The sequence below is a fragment of the Mytilus californianus genome, unplaced genomic scaffold, assembly GCF_021869535.1.
Source record: "Mytilus californianus isolate M0D057914Y unplaced genomic scaffold, xbMytCali1.0.p SCAF_8, whole genome shotgun sequence".
Lineage (NCBI taxonomy): Eukaryota > Metazoa > Mollusca > Bivalvia > Mytilida > Mytilidae > Mytilus > Mytilus californianus.
The window spans coordinates 46,188,481-46,210,415 of NW_026262734.1; the positions used below are offsets into that span (position 1 = coordinate 46,188,481).

Consider the following 21,935-nt stretch of genomic DNA (forward strand, 5'->3'; position numbering starts at 1 on the left):
CTTATTTTCTATTCATTACGAAGGTGTTCATCTTAAAACAAGGAAGTCAAAACCGTTCAAACCAACAATAATTTCACAAACCACAAAAATATTAATGATGAAAGGCACTTCCCCAGAATGCTTAAAAAGTTATCAATGCCCTTGTTTACTGTCTAGTTTCAAAAAAGGGGGGTGGGGGGGGGGGGGGGGGGGAAGAGACAAAGACTACATTAAAAACTTATAAGTCTAAGAAAAACTGCCAACGCCATGACAAGAACAAAAAACACACGAAAAGAGAAACAAGACCACAAGTGCCCCTGTAGGGTTAGCAGATTCTGTGACGCCCAATTGTGTTACTTTTAAAAATATGAGAACAGATTTTTCAAATGTCAGATTTTTCAAATGTTTATCGTTTTAATGATTGATTATTGACTGTCATATTCCTTACTTGATACAGACATGATCAGTCAGAAATTACTATGTTTCTAAGCTTCTTATACTTTTGATTTTGATTCCTACCCATTTAATATAATTTAAATTTAAGCAAACTGCTGAAATTAAGAAATCAGATCAGGCCTATTTCCATTATACATGATATGACGTGTTTGACATATTGAAGGTATTTCAATTATAATTGAAAATATGTATTTTCCCTGAGTTTTGAACTTACATAATAATGTAAAACAAAATGTGGGGGAGGAGCTAAAGTAAATACTTACTCCTACCATGTAATTCTAAAATAATTCTCAGATGAAACAACCTTTGCTAGGTTTTAAAGGTAACAGGTAAAAAAATAACTTTAATCAGTAGTTCTTAAAGGATTTAACTATGCAGTAACAAATCACTTTCTTTAATATAGGATCAGCCCTCCCAGTAGGTTGGGCGAGAGTGCATTTGTTCCAGCGTGATGCTCATAATCCAAGAGGAGGCAGAGATTCTATAGATTCTATAGACATTCACTGGTTACTACAGAATGGAGATTTTAAGTTGACACTACATCCTGGAGATGTTCCAGAAGTTTCAACACATCCATCTTCTCCTACGGTACCTGTAAATACTGAAGGTAGGAGAAAATATAGTAAAGTTGTTGTTTATTTATTGCTTCTAAATACATCCATCTCCTCAAAGAGACTCTGTCTCGCCTTGACGGAGTCAAAAAGCGAGACATAGGTATGCTGTTTCCGGCATGGGTGGCGGCGGCTACAGCAGCTTCAACAGTGTATTAGTTTGTGATTAGGTCTAGTTCATGCTGAACCACTAGTGGTAGGTCAATGATATTTGGTATGCAGTTGTATTAGCATTGGCACATCTCATTACCATAGAGATTATTTGGCCCCGCCCCCTCAGTCAAGGTCTATTGCCTTTGAAACTTTTCATAGCTTACATGTATTAGTTTGTGATTAGGTCAACTTATGGGGAACCACTAGTGGTAGGTCAATGGTATTTGGTATGCAGTTGTATAAGCATTGGCATATCTCATTTCTTTGGAGATTATTTGACTCCACCCCCTTAGGCATGGTCTATAGACTTTGATAATTTTGCTAAGTTAACATGTATTAGTTTGTGATTAGGTCAGTTCAAGGGGAACCATTAGTGGTAGGCCAATGTTAATTGGTGTTCAGTTGTATAAGCATTAGCACATCTCATTTACATTGAGAATATTTGGCCCAGCCCCCTCAGTCATGGTCTATTTACTTTGAAACTTTTGCTTAGTTTACATGTATTAGTTTGTGATTAGATCAGTTTAAGATGAACTGCTAATGTTAAGTCAATGATATTTGGTATGCAAATTTCTTGGCATTTGCAAGTATTGTTTCCATGGAGATTATATAGCCCCACCCCTGATCATGGTTCATTGACTTTGAAACTTTTACATAGTTTACAAGTTAATGTTTGTGTTTAGGTTTGTTTAAAGGGAACGACTTATAATAAGTCAATGGTATTTGGTATGCAGTTGTATTAGCATTGGCACATCTCATTCCATGGAGATTGTTTAGCCATGTACCTTCAGTCATGGTTCATCGACTTTGAATATTTGCATAACTTACATGTTAAAGTATTGCTATTTTAATTTCAACATTTGCATTATCAAAATTACAAAAAGGCGAGACATATCTCTGTGATAACAGTTTATTGTCAATAAAAAAGGTATGAGAGAAATATGGTACACGAAAAATTCAGAAATTAAAAGTAAAGTGTTTATTAACAGTTTATTTAAAAAAGAAAAGCTTATTTTATCTTAAAATTTTGCCTTGTAAATAATTCATTTGTATTTAATATCTATTTGCAGATGCCATCCTTGGATATCATTCTGAGCTGTTGGTTATGGTTTATGACCCAAGAGAGGAACCACCTGACAGGGCACGCCCACCAGGCCTTCCTGCTGCAATGCCTTTACAGGTCCCACCTGCTGATACAAGACATAGCCCAACCTACAGTCCCAAACCTAGTCCGAGACCACAACCCAAAAAGGGAAGTCCACATCCACAGCCTAGAACCAAAGAAAGTCCTAAACCTAAACCAAGGTTTGTATTTCAATGTCAGGGAATTATATTTTTCTTTCTTTCATATGCTGAACATCACAACAATGGGAAACATGCAGAATGTATCATGCTTGTGAAAGATGTTCAAAATTTCAATATAAACCCATGAAAGAACCTGTTGATATAACTACATACATCAGTTGAAAATTGATAATCAGCGTTCACTAAGCTCCAAGGTAAATAGTTTGTTGTTTAAAAAGAAATTACTACTATTTTATAGTATGGTATGCATTATTCTTTTACTTTAAATGAAATGACACTATTATTATTATAAATTCAGAAGTTGATATTATGTTTTTATTATTGCGAAAATTGTGACTGGATAGACATCTAAAAAAAAAACTTGAATTTTAAATTTTGGTAGCTTCTCTGTATGCAGCATTTTCTGATCTTACATCTGTGTCCATATTTCAATAATCACAATAATAAAATGTATGCACAAATTTCTGATTTTATTGTACTTTGGCTAATGTTAATGGTTTGATCTGCTGTAGTCATAATCTTCATAGTAACAGATATCATGACCTTGGAAAAGATTCCAAAAATGTTATTGACATGTCTTTTATTGCAGGGATAAACCAAGGATAAGGTTTCAGGATGATGATAGTCCATGGGTAGAATATAAACCTGATGTAGCTAATGAAAGGAATGAAACACCCACAGCTAAAAACCAGGCATTTGATCTTTATATTGATGGTGTTAGATTTATTACTGATAATTCATCCATTGTGAAGGTAAAAAAACAAGATTTTTTATCTCAACATTAATGACTCCTTAATCAGTAACTTTATGTATGTAGTTGGGTACATTTTGCCATTGAAGTCCTTAGAAAAAGTTTTGAATTTGGAGTTTTCAACGTATCATCTGTGACTCTTACCATTTTCTGGGGGATGTTTGCGATATTTTCTGGTGGATGTTTGCGGTATGTCAAATGCAGAACTGTTCCCAGGATGTTTGCATTATACTTTCTTCACGTTAATTTGAGGGAATTTCAAATTTTCATATATCTTTCGTAAAAGGAACTAAAATTAAATAAAATGCTTCGCTGGGCGCAGCTTGATACGACCGCAGAGGTCGAACCCTGAACAGTTGGGGCAAGTATGGACACAACATTCAAGCTTGATACAGCTCTGAATTTGGATTGTGATTAAATATTTGACACAGCATAGGTTTCTGACACAGAAAGAATGTGGTCTAAGAACTTCAATTTTTTTAATTTACCTATTATGGTCCAATGTCCAAAATCAAAATACATGGTTAGATTCAGCATATCAAAGAACCCCATATATTCAATTTTTGTTGAAATCAAACAAAGTTTAATTTTGGACCCCAACTTGGACAAACTTGAAAACTGGTCCCATAATCAAAAATCTAAACACATGTTTAGATTCAGCATATCAAAGTACCCGAAGAATTCAATTTTTGTTAAAATCAAACTAAGTTTAATTTTGGACCCTTTGGACCTTAATGTAGACAAATTTAAAAAACGGGACCCAAAATTAAAAATCTAAAAACACGGTTAGATTTGGCATATCAAAGAACCCCAATTATTCAATTTTTGATGAAATCAAACAAAGTTTAATTTTGGACCCTTTTGACCTCAATATGAACCAATTTGATAGCGGGCCCACAAATAAAAAATCTAAATACATGGTAAGATTCAGCATATCAAAGAACCCCATATATTCAATTTTTGTTGAAATCAAACAAAGTTTAATTTTGGACCCCAATTTGGACCAACTTGAAAACTGGGCCAAAAATCTAAAATCTAAATACATGTTTAGATTCAGCATATCAAAGAACCCCATATATTCAATTTTTGTTGAAATCAAACAAAGTTTAATTTTGGACCCCAACTTGGACCAACTTGAAAACTGGTCCCATAATTAAAAATCTAAACACATGTTTAGATTCAGCATATCAAAGAACCCCAAAAATTCAATTTTTGTTAAAATCAAACTAAGTTTAATTTTGGACCCTTTGGACCTTAATGTAGACCAATTTAAAAAACAGGACCCAAAATTAAAAATCTAAATACACAGTTAGATTTGGCATATCAAAGAACCCCAATAATTCAATTTTTTATGAAATCAAACAAAGTTTAATTTTGGACCCTTTTGACCTCAATATGAACCAATTTGATAGCAGGCCCACAAATAAAAAATCTAAATACATGGTAAGATTCAGCATATCAAAGAACCCCATATATTCAATTTTTGTTGAAATCAAACAAAGTTTAATTTTGGACCCCAATTTGGACCAACTTGAAAACTGGGCCAAAAATCTAAAATCTAAATACATGTTTAGATTTTGCATATCAAATAACCCCATATATTCAATTTTTGTTGAAATCAAACAAAGTTTAATTTTGGACCCCAACTTGGACCAACTTGAAAACTGGGCCCATAATCAAAAATCTAAACACATGTTTAGATTCAGCATATCAAAGAACCCCAAGAATTCAATTTTTGTTAAAATCAAATTAAGTTTAATTTTGGACCCTTTGGACCTTAATGTAGACCAATTTAAAAAACGGGACCCCAAATTAAAAATCTAAATACACGGTTAGATTCGGCATATCAAAGAACCCCAATAATTCAATTTTTGATGAAATCAAACAAAGTTAAATTTTGGACCCTTTGGACCTCAATGTGGACCAATTTAAAAACGGGGCCCAAAATCCAAAAACTTAATACACAGTTAGATTCAGCATATTAAAGAACCCCAAGAATTCAAGAATAAAACCCCATTGAAATTGATCAAGAAATAAGCAATTTATACGAAGTATCTTCTTTTGCACAACACTGTGCAATTGAATATTTCTTGCTATTGCGCAATACTGTACAATTGACAATTTCTTGCTATTGCGCAATATTGTGCTATTGGATATTTCTTGCTATTGCGCAATACTGTGCAATTGAAGATTTCTTGCTATTGCGCAATACTGTGCAATTGAAGATTTCTTGCTATTGTGCAATACTGTGCAATTGAAAATTTCTTGCTATTGCACAATACTTATTATATAATAATTTACACATCCTGTTTGGTGTGTATCTCCTACCATATCATTATTATTTGCTTTTAAATATAAATCAGAAATAATCAACTTAAAATGGAAAATTTTAAAAGAAAAAAAAAAGGAAAAAAAGAAAAAAAAAAAAAAAAAAATCTCCCCCCCCAAATTTTTTGAACCCCCTTATGATTCATCACCCCCAAACTCAATCCCAGCCTTCCCTTTGTGGTATGGTACCTTGCAGTACAATTTCAGAGAGATCCATACACTTGAACACAAGTTATTGTCTGGAAACTAGAAAAATGCTTATTTTTGGCCCCTTTTTGGCCCCCAATTCCTAAACGTTTCGGGCAATTACCCCCAAACTCAATTCCAGCTTTCCCTTTGTGATATGGAACCTTGTAGTACAATTTCAGAAATATCCAAACACTTACACACAAGTTATTGTCATGAAACTAGAAAAATGCTTGTTTTTTGCCCCTTTTTTGGCCCCTAATTCCTAAAATTTTGAGGCAATTACCCCCAAAATCAATTACAGCCTTCCCTTTGTGATATGGAACCTTGTGGTACAATGTCAGAGAGATCTATACACTTACACACAAGTTATTGTCTGAAAATTACAAAAATGCTTATTTTTGGCCCCTTTTTGGCCCCTAATTCCTTAACTGTTGGTACCATAACCCCCAAAATCAATCCCAACCTTCCTTTCGTGGTATTGAACCTTATGGTGAAATTTCATGGAGATCCATTCACTTAAACTAAAGTTAGAGTGCGAAAACCAATGTGTCTTCGGACGACGCCAGACGACGCCGGACGACGACGACGACGACGACGACAACGACGACGACGACGACGACGACGCCAACGTCATACCAATATACGACCAAAAAATTTTTAATTTTTGCGGTCGTATAAAAACTATTTGACTTTTATTATGCACCATACACAATACACCATACACCATTTTATTGGAAAGTTTACACCATTCAAGGGCTGTATTGATATTAATTATTTTAAAGAGTTTTTTGTTCTTGTATTTTTCAGGTGACAGGAATAATTGGAGCACCAGATGACACCAAGATGTTACTGACCATACCAGATCTGGACAAGTCAGCTAGATGTCCTGTATTCCAGTTCAAACTCACATTTAATGAGCAAGGGAAAGAATTGGATGATGATGTAGTGGCTTTCCTAAGAGTTTATACCTGGGATGTCATCAAAGAGGAGATAACAGTCATTGGTAGCTGTTTTGTACCAATATTTGACAAAGACAACGTAAGAGTAATTATTAAAATATGAAAATCTAAACCCCCTGCGTGGAATTACATTTAAACTATATGAAACAGATAATTCTTATTTTAATGAAGGAAATTTGGACTTGTAAAATAGTTTCTTTTCTGTTTTTTTTATGAACACAGGAAGAATGCCTGTAGAAAATTTTAAAATGTGTGAAATGTATAAAGCTGTTATGCTTAAACTTCTCCATTGTTACATAAATGTACTGGACCTTTCATGATTAACTTTTATCATGAAATCTTGAAAATAAACCCGTAGTAAAAATTGTAAACTTAACAGTTATAGGATTTAAAACTGCGTAAAAGTTTTGATAAGAGTTTGTTAAACTGACAAAATTTATATGGAGTAGTTTAGCAACTTTGACTTCCCATAAGGTTTTAGAATAGAGTTTTGAAAAACAAAGATTTTAGTATAAATGCTGTGTTTGAGGTCAAGTTAATGTTTGTACCTATTTTATGCCATATACATATAGGATTTACTAAGTAAAAAGAATTGTGCTAATATATTTGCAGGGTTATCAATTAAATGTAGGTGGTCATCAGTTACGACTGCATAATGGTGTTCCTCCACAGAAACCTAAATACCATGCTACAGACTTAGATAATATACCAGTTGTGCCAGGGGCTTCCATTCTTGTACGAGTTCTACCATCGAAAGCGGTAAGTTTATTGATTTCATTGCAGGTATTAAACATTTTAATGCCCCTGCCGCAGCCCCTGTATGTAAAAATGCATGAAAACTATTATTTAACAGAATAATATTTTAGATGTAACACTACAAATTTTACACAATCGAGTTGAAATGGAATGTTAGATTTCGTGCCCCGAGTTTCTTCCTACCTGTAGTCCCTGCAATAAATAGTTGAATGGTGCTTTGGGGGCCAATTCACACAGGAAAATTTCTGCTCCTATCCATCATGTATACCTTTTTGTTCTGTGTCAGTCCAAATTTTTATGGATCAAGAGAACATATCTTTCTATGGATACTGGATTTCACGGTTTTGCCAAATGTCTGCATACAAGCTTATACAAAAAGTGATTAACTTATATTCCTGAAATCCACAAAAAATTGGTATCTTGTGAATAATACATTAACAATATGCATGAACTATTTTATTTTTATCTCATAGGCTGATCAACCAGCTCCTAGCTATGGTATAGGATATTATAAGTCTGAGCCGTGTAGACCTACAGCATCAGAGAAAAGAATATTTAGTAGCTATAAGGAACATATGATGTATCCAAAGACTGTCAGAGATATGATACAGAGGCTACAACAGGCTGAAGGACAACCAATAGGTAAGAAAAATTGATAATTGGTAGACAAAAAAAAATCATGACTGAATAAAAATTCATATCAAGGAACCACCTTTTTTTTCTTGTGATAGTGTGATTGCCTTGAATAATCTAGTGGTCCATTGGTTGCCATATTGCAGAAGAAAATTATTACTCCTATGCAGCATAAATTTTATTAAAATTGTTGAATGTACAAAGTTCAAAATTATCTAACAGGGATTATGAACATTTTATTTCAGGCCAGAATGATGAAGAACTACTAGGTTGGCTTCAGGATAAACTAGATGTTAAGAAATATGGTTCCAATGTTGCTGCTGGTAACCTGCCACTGGACAAAGCAATACGATACAGGGTCAAGATGGGCATTAATGTTAAAATCCAGCAGGCTCATAATCTACAAGGTATACAGGCAAAGTAATACGATACAGGGTCAAGATAGGCATTAATGTTAAAATCCAACAGGCTCATAACCTACCAGGTATACAGGCAAAGTAATACGATAGAGGGTCAAGGTGGGCATTAATGTTAAAATCCAACAGGCTCATAACCTACCAGGTATACAGGCAAAGTAATATGAAAGAGGGTCAAGGTGGGCATTAATGTTAAAATCCAACAAGCTCATAATCTATCAGGTATACAGGCAAAGTAATATGATACAGGGTCAAGATGGGCATTAATGTTAAAATCCCACAGGCTCATAACCTACCAGGTATACAGGCAAAGTAATACGATAGAGGGTCAAGGTGGGCATTAATGTTAAAATCCAACAGGCTCATAATCTACCAGGTATACAGGCAAAGTAGGGTCAAGATGGGCATTAATGTTAAAATCCAACAGGCTCATAATCTACAAGGTATACAGGCAAAGTAATACGATAGAGGGTCAAGATGGGCATTAATGTTAAAATCCAACAGGCTCATAACCTACCAGGTATACAGGCAAAGTAATACGATAGAGGGTCAAGATGGGCATTAATGTTAAAATCCAACAAGCTCATAATCTACCAGGTATACAGGCAAAGTAATACGATACAGGGTCAAGATGGGCATTAATGTTAAAATCCAACAGGCTCATAATCTACCAGGTATACAGGTAAAGTAATGAAAAAACAGTCATAGAGGAAATTAAACAGACCCAGTAAACTAATGGTAAAATCAAAAATTACTTATAATCCACCAGAAATACAAATGTCATTTGTCCAATGAAAGGAGTGAGGGAAAAACAGTCACAATACATAAATCCATAAGACATCTAGAGGTCAACATAGTGTCTTCAACAATAGTGTCTTAATTCATGTCAAGCACTAAATTGGCCCTGGTCTAGGAAAGTTGTGTTTAAATTAAATGAGGACTGAAAAAGCTCTGTTATAAAAACCCCTAATCCCTAAATTACAAAACTTTGAGGATATAAAGACATGAGTGTTCATGATTTATATGAAGGTCATGGGATATGATTACAGATAACATGTATAGGATATGAAATAAATGTTTGTAAGCCTGCATTAATTGAAACAGCGTTTTTAAGTTTTTAAGAGTGCCATCAGTCATAACTCTTTTTCAAACCTTATAAGAAACAGTTAGATTAAGACTTAAAACTTATATGAGGTTTCCTCATAATTATTTACTGGTATTTTAATAGAAGTTTTTATTGCTTTTATTTCAGTCAGAATTAGATTTTAATGTTGTCACATACTTTTGAGACTCACTGACTCATACAAGATTTTTAAGACTCAAGTTTTGAAAATGCTTTATAACTTATCATTTCAGAGGGAATTTACCTTCAGTGTTTTGCCAGGGTACAGCCTGGAGAGAAGGTAGTATCCATGCCTCCTACAGAGGACGGCCATGGAGAGGAAGAGAAATTCATTACACTAAAACTAGACTTTGAAAGTTTTCAGAAATCTCCTGTTTGGACAGATGATTTCACAGTAAGTTTTAAAGTTTTAGATATGAATATAAAGTTATTAGAAAAGATAACCACTGACAAGGTTCATTGAATGGGATGTGGACATGAAAATGTGTCAGATTTAAACTAGTCTTTTGATAGCTAAATGGCTGAATGGCTGCCTAGGAGGACAGGGATACACAATTTGAAAATAAATCATATAAAATCCATTGTTTTTTCCAGCATTGGTATGGCTCTCATCATAAATGAAAACTTCTTTTGAAAAGCTTTTATTTCTGAGATGTCCAAGATTGAAACTCAATCAGTGTTAATTGACATATTGATCGATCCTTTTCATATATCATTGTTTATATTGCAGAATCTTCATCCATTTTATGATGAGAATTCAGTATTATTGATACAACTGTATGGATTAGATGTAAAATATACAAGCAGAATAGAGCATGATGGTCCTGGTAAATTAAGGACCAGTAAAGACCAGGAATTATCATTGGGCAATGAGCAGATAATAGGTTGGACTGTTGTACCATTGTTTGAAGGGTAAAATCTTTTGATGTGTTATTTGTATACTGTACATGTGAATTCATCATTATTCCTTGGGTACAAATTTTTTCTTGGATTTTGTGGGTAAAGACAAACCACCAATTTAAACTTTCAACTAATTATAGATTTCCTATAGGCTTGTTTGCAAATTTTATCAAAAACCACTAAATCCTGTATCCACAAAAATGAAATTAAAATAAAAGAAGTAATAATGAATCCACAGTTGTTTGTTAGATATTTATGTCATTATAATGGAGAAAAAGGGATTGGTTGTATTTATTCATAACTCAATCCTAACATGTACTTGACAAAGCAAAAGTAAATGATCAGCACTTTTATTGCTGTTCTTCTTCGTAAAATCTTAATGAAGCCTTAAACATGGAGCAAAGGCTCATATAAATTTAAGAAGATTTGGTATAATTGCCAATGAGAGAACTCTCCACCAGAGACCAAATAATGTAGAAGTTAACAACTATAGGTCAACGTACGGACAAAACACATGCCGCATAGTAAGCTTTATAAGGCTCTGAAATGACAAATGTAAAATAATTCAAACCAGAAAACTAATGGCCTGATTTAAATACAAAATAATTAAAGAAAAACATATATGATATACAGCAACAAACGACAACCACTAAACTACATGCTCCTGACTTGAAACAAGCACAAACAGAGTGTGGCTGGGTTAAACATGTTTGCTGCACTCGTACTTCACTGCAAATTGGAGAACACTGTAGCAACATTTTGTGGAGAACTCTATGCTTTGACGATGCTTATATGTGCATTGAAGCACACAGAGACAGGGTAATATAAAAAAAAATTCCAGACTTTAACAGGCAAAATAATCTACAAATACTGCTCTGATTTGCCCAGCAATGTCATTGCAAAATGCAAAAATTATACAAATATTAGACAATCACTGCAGAAAGACAGACAGACAAAGAGTCAAAGACAAACAAATTATCTATACATGTATTACCAGTTTTTTTTTTTATTGTGTTCAATTATGATTAAAAACAAGCTTGTTTCTTGATACATCATAATTTGCTGTAATGGTTCATTATGATTAAAAATAAGGCTTTTTCTTATGATACATCATAATTTGCTGGTGTGTACATATTTTCTTTATTCCCTTTGTATGCATGTTAAACAAATTATTATAACATTCATTTTTCATATAGACATTGTATTATTTTGATAGTCTAGGATCAATAAAAATTGTGTTTCTCGTTGATACAGAAACTCTGTAATGTCAGGAACCCATGAGTTACCAATCTTTAAAGGCCAGTACCCAGAAGGGATGTTAGAAGATCTGACTAATTTTCCTGTCAATGAAGTTTTTAGAAGATGGAAGTGGGATAAAGGTGCCAGACTGGTATGTTAAATTTTTTTTTTGATGGGCAATTTTTGGAAAATTGCCAACCTTTTTATACGACCGCAAAAAAATTTTTGTGGTCGTATATTGGTATGACGTTGGCGTCGTCGTCCGAAGACACATTGGTTTTCGCACTCTAACTTTAGTTTAAGTGAATGGATCTCTATGAAATTTTACCACAAGGTTCAATACCACAAAAGAAAGGTTGGGATTGATTTTGGGGGTTATGGTACCAACAGTAAAGGAATTAGGGGCCAAAAGGGGCCAAAAATAAGCATTTTTGTAACTTCCAGACATAACTTGTGTGTTAGTGTATGGATCTCTCTGACATTGTACCACAAGGTTCCATATCACAAAGGGAAAGCTGGGATTGATGATGGGGGTAATTGCCTCAATATTTTAGGAATTAGGGGCCAAAAAGGGGCAAAAAACAAGCATTTTTCTAGTTTCAGGACAATAACTTGTGTGTAAGTGTACGGATCTTTCTGAAATTGTACTACAAGGTTCCATATCACAAAGGGAAAGCTTGGTTTGAGTTTGGGGGTAATTGCCCTAAACGTTTAGGAATTTGGGGCCAAAAAGGGGCCAAAAAACACATTTTTCTAGTTTCCAGACAATAACTTGTGTTCAAGTGTATGGATCTCTCTGAAATTGTACTGCAAGCTACCATACCACAAAGGGAAGGCTGGGATTGAGTTTGGGGGTAATGAATCATAAGGGGGTTCAAAAAATTGGGGGGGGGGATTTTTTTTTTTTCCTTTTTTTTCTTTTTTTCCTTTTTTTTTTCTTTTAAAATTTTCCATTTTAAGTTGGTTATTTCTGATTTATATTTAAAAGCAAATAATAATGATATGGTAGGAGATACACACCAAACAGGATGTGTAAATTTTTATATAATAAGTATTGTGCAATAGCAAGAAATTTTCAATTGCACAGTATTGCACAATAGCAAGAAATCTTGAATTGCACAGTATTGCGCAATAGCAAGAAATCTTCAATTGCACAGTATTGCACAATAGCAAGAAATATCCAATAGCACAATATTGCGCAATAGCAAGAAATTGTCAATTGTACAGTATTGCGCAATAGCAAGAAATATTCAATTGCACAGTATTGTGCAAAAGAAGATACTTCGTATAAATTACTTATTTCTTGACCAAGTTCAATGGGGTTTTATTCTTGAATTCTTGGGGTTCTTTAATATGCTGAATCTAACCGTGTATTAAGTTTTTGGATTTTGGGCCCCGTTTTTAGATTGGTCCACATTGAGGTCCAAAGGGTCCAAAATTAAACTTTGTTTGAATTCATCAAAAATTGAATTATTGGGGTTCTTTCAGGGCTTCCAAAAGGGTCATATATTCCGGACTTGACCGAAACTTTCATAAAAAGACCGGCTGCTCTCAGCCTCAAACGGTCAAATAGAATTGGTGTGCCACATTTTGTTATTCAAGGCATTTTCATGAAACGGTCATTTCAATTTTTACCAACTATCGATCGATAAAAATGTCCGTTTGGGCATTTTAGTTTATAATTGTGGCAATCTATTTCACAAAGATATTTCGGCCATAATTGGGTTTAATAAAACAGAAGCAGCATATTTCAGATACTTTGAAGTGTCTCAGTTAGTCTAATCCTCTGGGTACATAAATGTACGGCTTGGTCTTTAGCTTGTGTACATCAATAAAAAGTAGAAAAAACACGTTTTCTTTTATTTAAATAACAACAAGCTGTCAAACAATTATCCCTTCAATAAGTTATATTGAAGCCATAAATCATTCACTGATTACAGGTTTGTTACCTTTGATGAGGTGTCCTTAGCTTGTCTTTATCAATAGAATTAATGATGCATAACAATGTACATAAAGGTAATCAGGTAAACGAGGTCAAACATGTAAGCGTGTATGGAACAACATCCTATTTAATTACGCTTTATAGATATTATTTTAAATGAGCATTCAGTTTAAAAAAGTATCCTGATATTTAAAAGTTATTCTTCAAATAAGGATAATTGTAAATGAATAAGTATGATATATATTATTTTATTTAACACTGTACATCGTGTTAAATACTGGGGTACTCTCAAGGGGAAAATTTACTAAAATATATAGGAAAAACTGTACCAAGCTGAGTTGTCCAATAAATAAGGGGGCGTTCTCTATTCTTGTTTTCATATTAAAAACTGTTTTTATAATTAAAATCATAAAGAATAATATCCAATCATGACAATCTCCGACTGTTATAAAGACTTTGTCTCAAATTGAACTTTACAAATCTGCCATCATGGGCAAACGTAAACGTGAGGATTCCGATCAAAATTCGAAATCTGCTAGAAGCTTTATTCATAAATGGTTACAACTGTTTTTATGGTTAAGATTTGACAGTATGCTAAATGCCATGTTTTGTGACATTTGTCAAAAACATAAACTTAAAAATAACTTTGTAAAGCCTGGTTCGACAAATTTTCGAAAGTCAGCCGTTGTAGAGCATGCTTATAGCAATGACCACATTCAAGCTCTTAAATTAGAGACAGCTTCCAAAAGTAATCCAATTGTATCAGTATTTGAGAAAGTTCATGAAAAGACTGACAACGGCGCAATGTGCACCTTGTTCCGTAATGCTTACTTTATTGCTAAAGACAACTTACCAATGGACAAATTTCAGTCAATAAATGATTTAACTAAGTTAAATGGTGCCGTGATCACTTCAAAATTATATCAAGAGAACAATGTTGCCTCCTCCGAATTTATTCAGACAATTTCCGATGTTATAGAGAAAGAGGTGATGTCCGACGTAAAGTTAAGTCCCGCCGTGGGAATTATGATCGACGAGTCAACTGATCTGGCTACGCAAAAACATTTAATTTTGTACTTATCATTGTACAAAGAAAAATGTTATCACTGTTCAGTAGATTTTACACGGTTTAAAACAATATCCTTCATTGGGCCTCCTCAATGTTATCTATAAATACCGCATCAGTTGTAAAAGTCACGTGGTCAGGTAATCAATACACAAAAAGAAAAGTATCACGTGTATTGATGATCAAGTTGTACTGCAATTAAAGCCAACATCAACAGTTTCAAATAAGATGGCCTTAATTTACAAAGTGTTAAGTACTCACAGAGAGAAGATAGATTATATAAACAGAAAAAAAACATGAGAACAGTCAGGTACTGAAGCTGATTGATGCAATGATGGTTACTGTATTACAATACACAGAAAAATGACACAATACCGAGGATAATATTTTATTTATTTTTAGAATGAAGAAAACAAAACAGTTATAAATAAATTTATTGCATATAACACTACTAATTATTTAGACATATATATCAATTTATGCATCCTCTCAGTTACATTTAAGTATCCAGCTGATCATTGACCGTCAAAAATATTTCTTTGAAAAATGTCCGGCTGTCGTCAGGAAATTTTGGAAGCCCTGGGTTCTTTGATATGCCGAATCTAACCGTGTATTTAGATTCTTAATTTTTGGTTCCGTTTTCAAATTGGTCTACAATAAGGTCCAAAGGGTCCAAAATTAAACTTAGTTTGATTTTAACAAAAATTGAATTCTTAGGGTTCTTTGATATGCTGATTCTAAACATGTATTTAGATTTTTGATTATGGGCCCAGTTTTCAAGTTGGTCCAAATCGGGGTCCAAAATTAAACTTTGTTTGATTTCAACAAAAATTGAATATATGGGGTTCTTTGATATGCTGAATCTAACCATGCATTTAGATTTTTGATTTTTGGGCCCTGTTATCAACTTTGTCCACATTGAGGTCAAAAGGGTCCAAAATTAAACTTTGTTTGATTTCATCAAAAATTGAATTCTTAGGGTTCTTTGATATGCTGAATCTAACCATGTATTTAGATTTTGGATATTGGACCACAATAGGTGAATGTCCAATTTAAAATTTTTAAGTTCTTAGACCACATTCATTCTGTGTCAGAAACCTATGCTGTGTCAAATATTTAATCACAATCCAAATGCAAAGCTGTATCAAGCTTGAATGTTGTGTCCATACTTGCCCCAACTGTTCAGGGTTCAACCTCTGCGGTCGTATCAAGCTGCACCCTGCGGAGCATTTTATTTTATATAGGTTGGAATTGTGTGTGATTTCTGATGATATGTATGTCATTATGACAATTGATTAATATCTTAATTGACTATTTAAACAGGTTGGAGGTATGGAATGTAAGGGTTAAATATAGATTCTACCACTGCATCGAGTGTGATACGATATTTATCCACTCGAGACAGTTAAATTTTCAAATTTAAAACGCGAGGCTTGCCGAGCGTTTTAAATATTTAAAATTTAACTGTCGAGAGTGGATAAATATCGTATTACACGAGATTTGGTGGTGGAATCTGTTTCTCTAATGATTTTCAAACAATACGCAGGCAAATTCATTCCTTCTTTTCGAATGATCTGCAAAAAGATGTGTTCTTTCTATGTGACGTCATCAGGCATGGTCGCCTTTTTTCATGCCGTCACAATAGGAAATTCAGAGGAAAGCAAGAAAATTCGACGTCATAATCAGATTTTAACCAATGAAGAACTGAGATCAAACGAACCACACGTTGATTAAATTTTTTTTTATACAATGGGTGCAGAAAGGGATAAATTGACGAAGAATTAGAGAAAAGGTCTTACAACAACATATAGATGTCAAATTGATAATGAATATGAAATTGCTTAAAAGTTTAGAAATACAGATATTTTGTTTCTACTGAAAGGCTTTTTCATTGAGATTGGACAGGACTAGATGTTTCTCATATCTTGTGTTTGTTTGTTATTAACATCATTACCGGTATACATAACAATGCAAAACAGATACTGGTAAAGGGGCATAAGCTGCCGAATTCATTACCACTGACTAGACTCAAACTCTTAGATTTGATTCATAACATACATGTACTAAAATATTAACCAGAATTACAACAGTTCCATAGGAAACAATAAACAATGCATGAAATTGTAATAAAGTATCTGCATTACTGCACAATGCAGCTACAAATAAGGGTCAAATTAAAGGATGCATGCGCACAGACCCAAATGAGGTTTAATTACTGTCTTGCAAGAAGCTTATATATAAGTGATGTTTTGGGCTTATTTTTACAAATAGAACCAAATTGACTGCTACTATTTTTTAGTCATAATCAGTACTCAGTCTAGTACTTAATATTTATTTCTAGGCTGATTCCAGTATCATAGTTGATGTTTGGGATGGACATTTTGATTGGGAGGAAGTTCCTGTACCTCACGTAAGTACACAAATGTACCTCATAAAACCATTAAAAATGAATAACCATGGTATTCAAGTCTTATATATTTAATATTGGTGCAGGGGACAGATATTTTTTTGCTTGTCAATGTGCATGGTGTCTACAAATTTAATGGCACGAGATTTTGATGTTAGGAAAGTCTCCTTGCTTCCACAACATCTTCTTTTGAAGATGATCTATTATGAATGTGGACATTGAGATTTGTTTTCTGTATTATTGTGAAAAATGTATCAAGTTAAAACTAAAGACTTTTCATTTAAAGATCAATTAATGAAATAAACAAGACACATATGAGAATGCATAATAATATGTGAAGCATGTGTTATGATTTATTAAAAACTTCCTTAATTTAGATATAAACAATGCAAATTTTTAGTCAGAAAAAAACATAGAATGATATAATATTTAGAAGCTTTGTCTTTGTTTATTAAAACAGACTTATAAACAGCTGATGTTGATGTTTGGAAAAGAAGAATCCTTCGTTAATGCAAGAAAAGCGAAGAAATCCTGGAAGAAGATAAGTGCGTTTGTGGTAGAAGGCCTAGAAAAGAAACAACAGAAGCTTGGTACAGAGGGTGAATTCTATAAAACAGAAAGGGATTTCTTTGACACAGAAATTACGAAGAAGTTTTATGATTTGATGGTAAGTCTGAAATCAAAATACGTTTTTATTAGAACTTGCTCACTTGAATTTTCATTTATTATCTTGTAATTTCAACTCTATAATTTTATAAGGCATCATAAGAAAGAAAATGAGATGTACTCAGCTGAATAGAAATATGGATAGAGAATTTGACATACAACCAACTTTTAATAAAATAGATGTTTATATATAATGGTCAAGTAAGCCTGACTTGATACAGACACAAAATGTGGTGGGGTTAAACCAGTTTAACATGGCACAATGCATCTACCTATTGAATGATCACCTACTAGAACAAGGAAATTAAAAACGGCACATAACTTGTAAAGCAGGTTCAAAATATGCTTACTACAGAGAACTAGCTATTAAAGGTAACTACAGCTGTTGGTTGCATATTACTACTCAAGAAAACAAAATGTCAAAAATATGTCATTAAAAATACTTTAAATGATCTTAAATTTAAATAATTTATTACTCCATAAATGAATGAAAAAATTAATATCAAATGAGTGAATATGAACTAATTGAAAACATCATTGATACATTGCATTTCAGAAATGATCTGATATTTATTTATTTGACTAAAGAGGTAAAGTTAGATATTGTAACTTCTTATTTCTATGTTTATCTGTATTCTTCCTTTAATCTGTATAGATACAACCCTCATTTTCCCCACTGCTGTGTTCTCCCTATGCTTTTTCATGAATGTTTCTATCATTTAGCAAAGGTCAGTTAAAGAACCATTCCAAAGGAAAATTATTTTGGAATACAATTATACATAATTTCGAGGAAAATTTTACCATCCTTTAAACTTTACTCACAAAAGACCTAAAAAATAACATTAAAAAAATGCTTCAATGACTCCTCAATATCCACTGGAAAAAAATAGTATTTGTATTATTATCTTAATTTAATCTAAAGTATCATTTTGTTGCTTCAAAAAATTATGAATTTTTTATTACTATTGTATTTTTAGGTTGCCTATGTAGTATATGTTGTGATCCATTTTTTTTTCCCTTTTCATAGATAAATACTATGCTTATTGCAGAGATATTCAAAAGACACTTTAGTTTTGTTTGGCTATTTATCTGCTATGAATAATTGATTTACTCTTATGGACTATTTAATTACATGTGCACATATTAGACTTTTCTGTCCCTGTTAGGTTTTTGTATAAGCAGGTTTAATTTTAATCAGACATTTTATATGTTTGTGAAGAACCATGGTAAAGAAAGAAGCAAATTAATAAGTCTGATTTTAATTAAAATGTTGGTTGTGGTTCTCTGTCTTTCTCTGCTTGACCTCTTATAGAATTAGTAAGGAAGAAATAAAACATTAAAGAAAGATTGATAGTATGTGTAAAATTGAATTGGTTTACTTAAAATGTAACCAATTGTCTTCTTAAATTAAAAAATAAGATAATGGAATCGAAATGGAATTGAATTTCAAGATGGATGCCATCAGTACACTCCGAATAATCTTTTAAGAATATGAATACTTTATTACACCAATCATCTGCCCATGAAGGACATGTTGCGTATTATGAACAAAAAGTAAAATAACAAAAATACAGAACTCCAAGGAAAATTTAAAACGGAAAATGGTTAAAACAAAATCTCAAACAGATCAAACAAATAGATAACAACTGTCATATTTAGTTTTAAAAATCATTCTTAATTTTAAGATACAATGAATTAATAATCCATATAATATGTATGCTTGACAGTTGCAAAAAAAAAAAAAATGATTTGACGGCTATATTTATGTGGCTGGTGAGTAACAGCAGTCTTCAATTGTGTGAAATATCCATCTAGAAATCAAATGTACAAGTGTCTTACAAGCATACCATTATTCTAAATGGGAATTACTGAATTTCTTATTTTACAGGAGGATGCCTTAATGACAGCAGGATTTGGTCCACTTAAACAGACAATATAATGACATATTACAGGAAAAATATACATGCATCTAACTAGTTACAAGGATACTATGAAAAATACAGAGATATTACTTATTTTACACAAGATATGTCATTTCAACAATGCTATTATTGTGTGTATAAAGTTATTGTTAAAGAGATGTCAACATTCCACATAGTTTGTAGATTCTGTAAACTTGACCTTGATAAAAAAAATCTCATAATCATACACATGTCAAAATTGACAGATTGTTCATCTTGACAATAGTTCGTAATCATTATGTTATGAGCATTTTTTTGAGAATGTGGTGTGAAACCATCTATGATTAAATAGCAACATTTTTTTGGTGTAGATCTCATTTCAGTTTGAAAAATATAAACGAGGGTTGTATTATAATCAAAAATATGATTTGTTTGAATTTTAAATTTATATATAGGGAAACAATTTTACAATAATGGTCCTTATTTTCTTTTTATTTGTCAAAAATTGTTTGGGTAGGTACTGAGAAAGAAATTCAGTTTGAGCCCTTCATTAACTTTGTTAGCATTTACTATAACATTCCAATATTAACATAGGAATGTACTTTGCGTACAAATGCAAAGTCAATGAAAACTTTGAAAAATAGAGGTCCATAAAAAAATTATGCAAAATCCAAATTTACAAGACTACACTTGTTTGTTTTTGTCAATAAGAATGTAAATGAACGGAATAAGTAATATTTTCCATTTACTGCCTTATCAGGACAGATAATTGGCAATTGGCATACATTTTACATTAGATTGTAGAGGATATTATTGGAGTTATCTCCCTTGACATGAATTTTCTAATGCATTCTATAGAATTTACAATCACCTAGTAAGGGTCCATATAAAAATAATTGTATATGAATTTCAACATTCTTTCATATCCTAAATAAGATATAAAAAATCATTTGTCAGCTTTTCACCCATGAATCACGTTTTGCATGATTTTTATAATGATTGGTACTTAAAAAATATAATTGTTACAGATGTTGCTGTAAATAGATTGAAAGAATGAGTTTGCTGTTGGTTAATCAATGGATTTTTGGTCTTGAGTTCAAGAAGAGATTTCTTGTGGGTTTTTTTTATGATAGAAACATTGTAAAATGTAAAGATTTTCAAAATAATAAATCATAAATGAGATTTATGAAATGTGACATTTATTCAACTTTACTTTGAAAAGGACTTTAGTAATTAAGGACAATATGAATTTTATTGATTGCAAATAAAAGCTGTGGTCATATTGTAAACATAGGTCGTTTTGTTTTGCATTTTGTTTTTTTCTAACAAAAATACATTTGTGTATTTGATAATTTTATAAGTTAAACTAATACCATAACATATCATTTGAAACTTCTGTGTTCCATTTTCCATAATGTTACGTCTTATTTATTCCATTTGTTTATTATTTTTTATTTGAAATTGATTCATATTCACAGAGAATTTTTAAAAATTTTGTTTTGTACATTTATAATTTATTACTACTTAAGTTATATTTATTTTCATTTGGTAACAATAACCTATTTTCAGTGGTGCATTTTATTTCCTGTCATATATGCAAATTATAATTATGTCTTAATATATTCTATTTCTGAGGTAATTGGTCTCTAAGCATAGTTAGTCAAGTTGTTCTTTCACTCTACATTAAATGTTTTATGCAAATAATTATCAAGGATACAGATGATGTGGTTTTCATTTATCATTTTCATATCCCATTGGGTTCAATCAATTGCTGAAATTTACTTCAGCGTTTTACTTTTAAATATACATATATGTCTAATTGTGCCATTTATACATAAATTCTATTAATACAACGTTGTTATATAATTCATAATATTGGATGTTAATTTACTATGTTTTCATTGGTTCACAAGATGGCAATGATTCTTCTACTATATGGCAGAAGATTATATAATTCCACGTGTATAATTCATAGTATTGGATGTTAATATATTGTGTTTTCATTGGTTCACAAGATGGCGATGATTCTTCTACTATATGGCAGAAGATTATATAGTTCATAGTATTGGATGTTAATTTACTATATTTTCATTGGTTCACAAGATGGCAATGATTCATCTACTATATGGCAGAAGATTATAGTGTTCATAGTATT

At 32.3% G+C, this 21,935-nt stretch overlaps 1 protein-coding gene across 3 annotated transcripts in view; it reads left to right on the plus strand.

Moving 5' to 3' along the window:
- The window catches only part of LOC127711126 (uncharacterized), a 46,633-nt gene extending 24,980 nt beyond the window's left edge, over positions 1–21,653 (plus strand). For 2 of the 3 annotated variants that reach the window (XM_052217075.1, XM_052217076.1), the window contains 13 exons: positions 839–1,042; positions 2,270–2,504; positions 3,094–3,256; positions 6,580–6,810; positions 7,344–7,490; positions 7,961–8,129; positions 8,366–8,527; positions 9,893–10,053; positions 10,390–10,571; positions 11,814–11,949; positions 17,148–17,216; positions 17,674–17,880; positions 19,768–21,653. In XM_052217075.1, coding sequence (XP_052073035.1) covers positions 839–1,042; positions 2,270–2,504; positions 3,094–3,256; positions 6,580–6,810; positions 7,344–7,490; positions 7,961–8,129; positions 8,366–8,527; positions 9,893–10,053; positions 10,390–10,571; positions 11,814–11,949; positions 17,148–17,216; positions 17,674–17,880; positions 19,768–19,818 — 2,117 coding nt within the window. In that variant the 3' untranslated portion in view covers positions 19,819–21,653. Of the gene's footprint in view, positions 1–838; positions 1,043–2,269; positions 2,505–3,093; positions 3,257–6,579; positions 6,811–7,343; positions 7,491–7,960; positions 8,130–8,365; positions 8,528–9,892; positions 10,054–10,389; positions 10,572–11,813; positions 11,950–17,147; positions 17,217–17,673; positions 17,881–18,435; positions 18,470–19,767 lie in introns of all 3 variants that reach the window. The other variant, XM_052217077.1, reaches the window with a different exon arrangement.
- Positions 21,654–21,935: the final 282 nt, after the last annotated feature.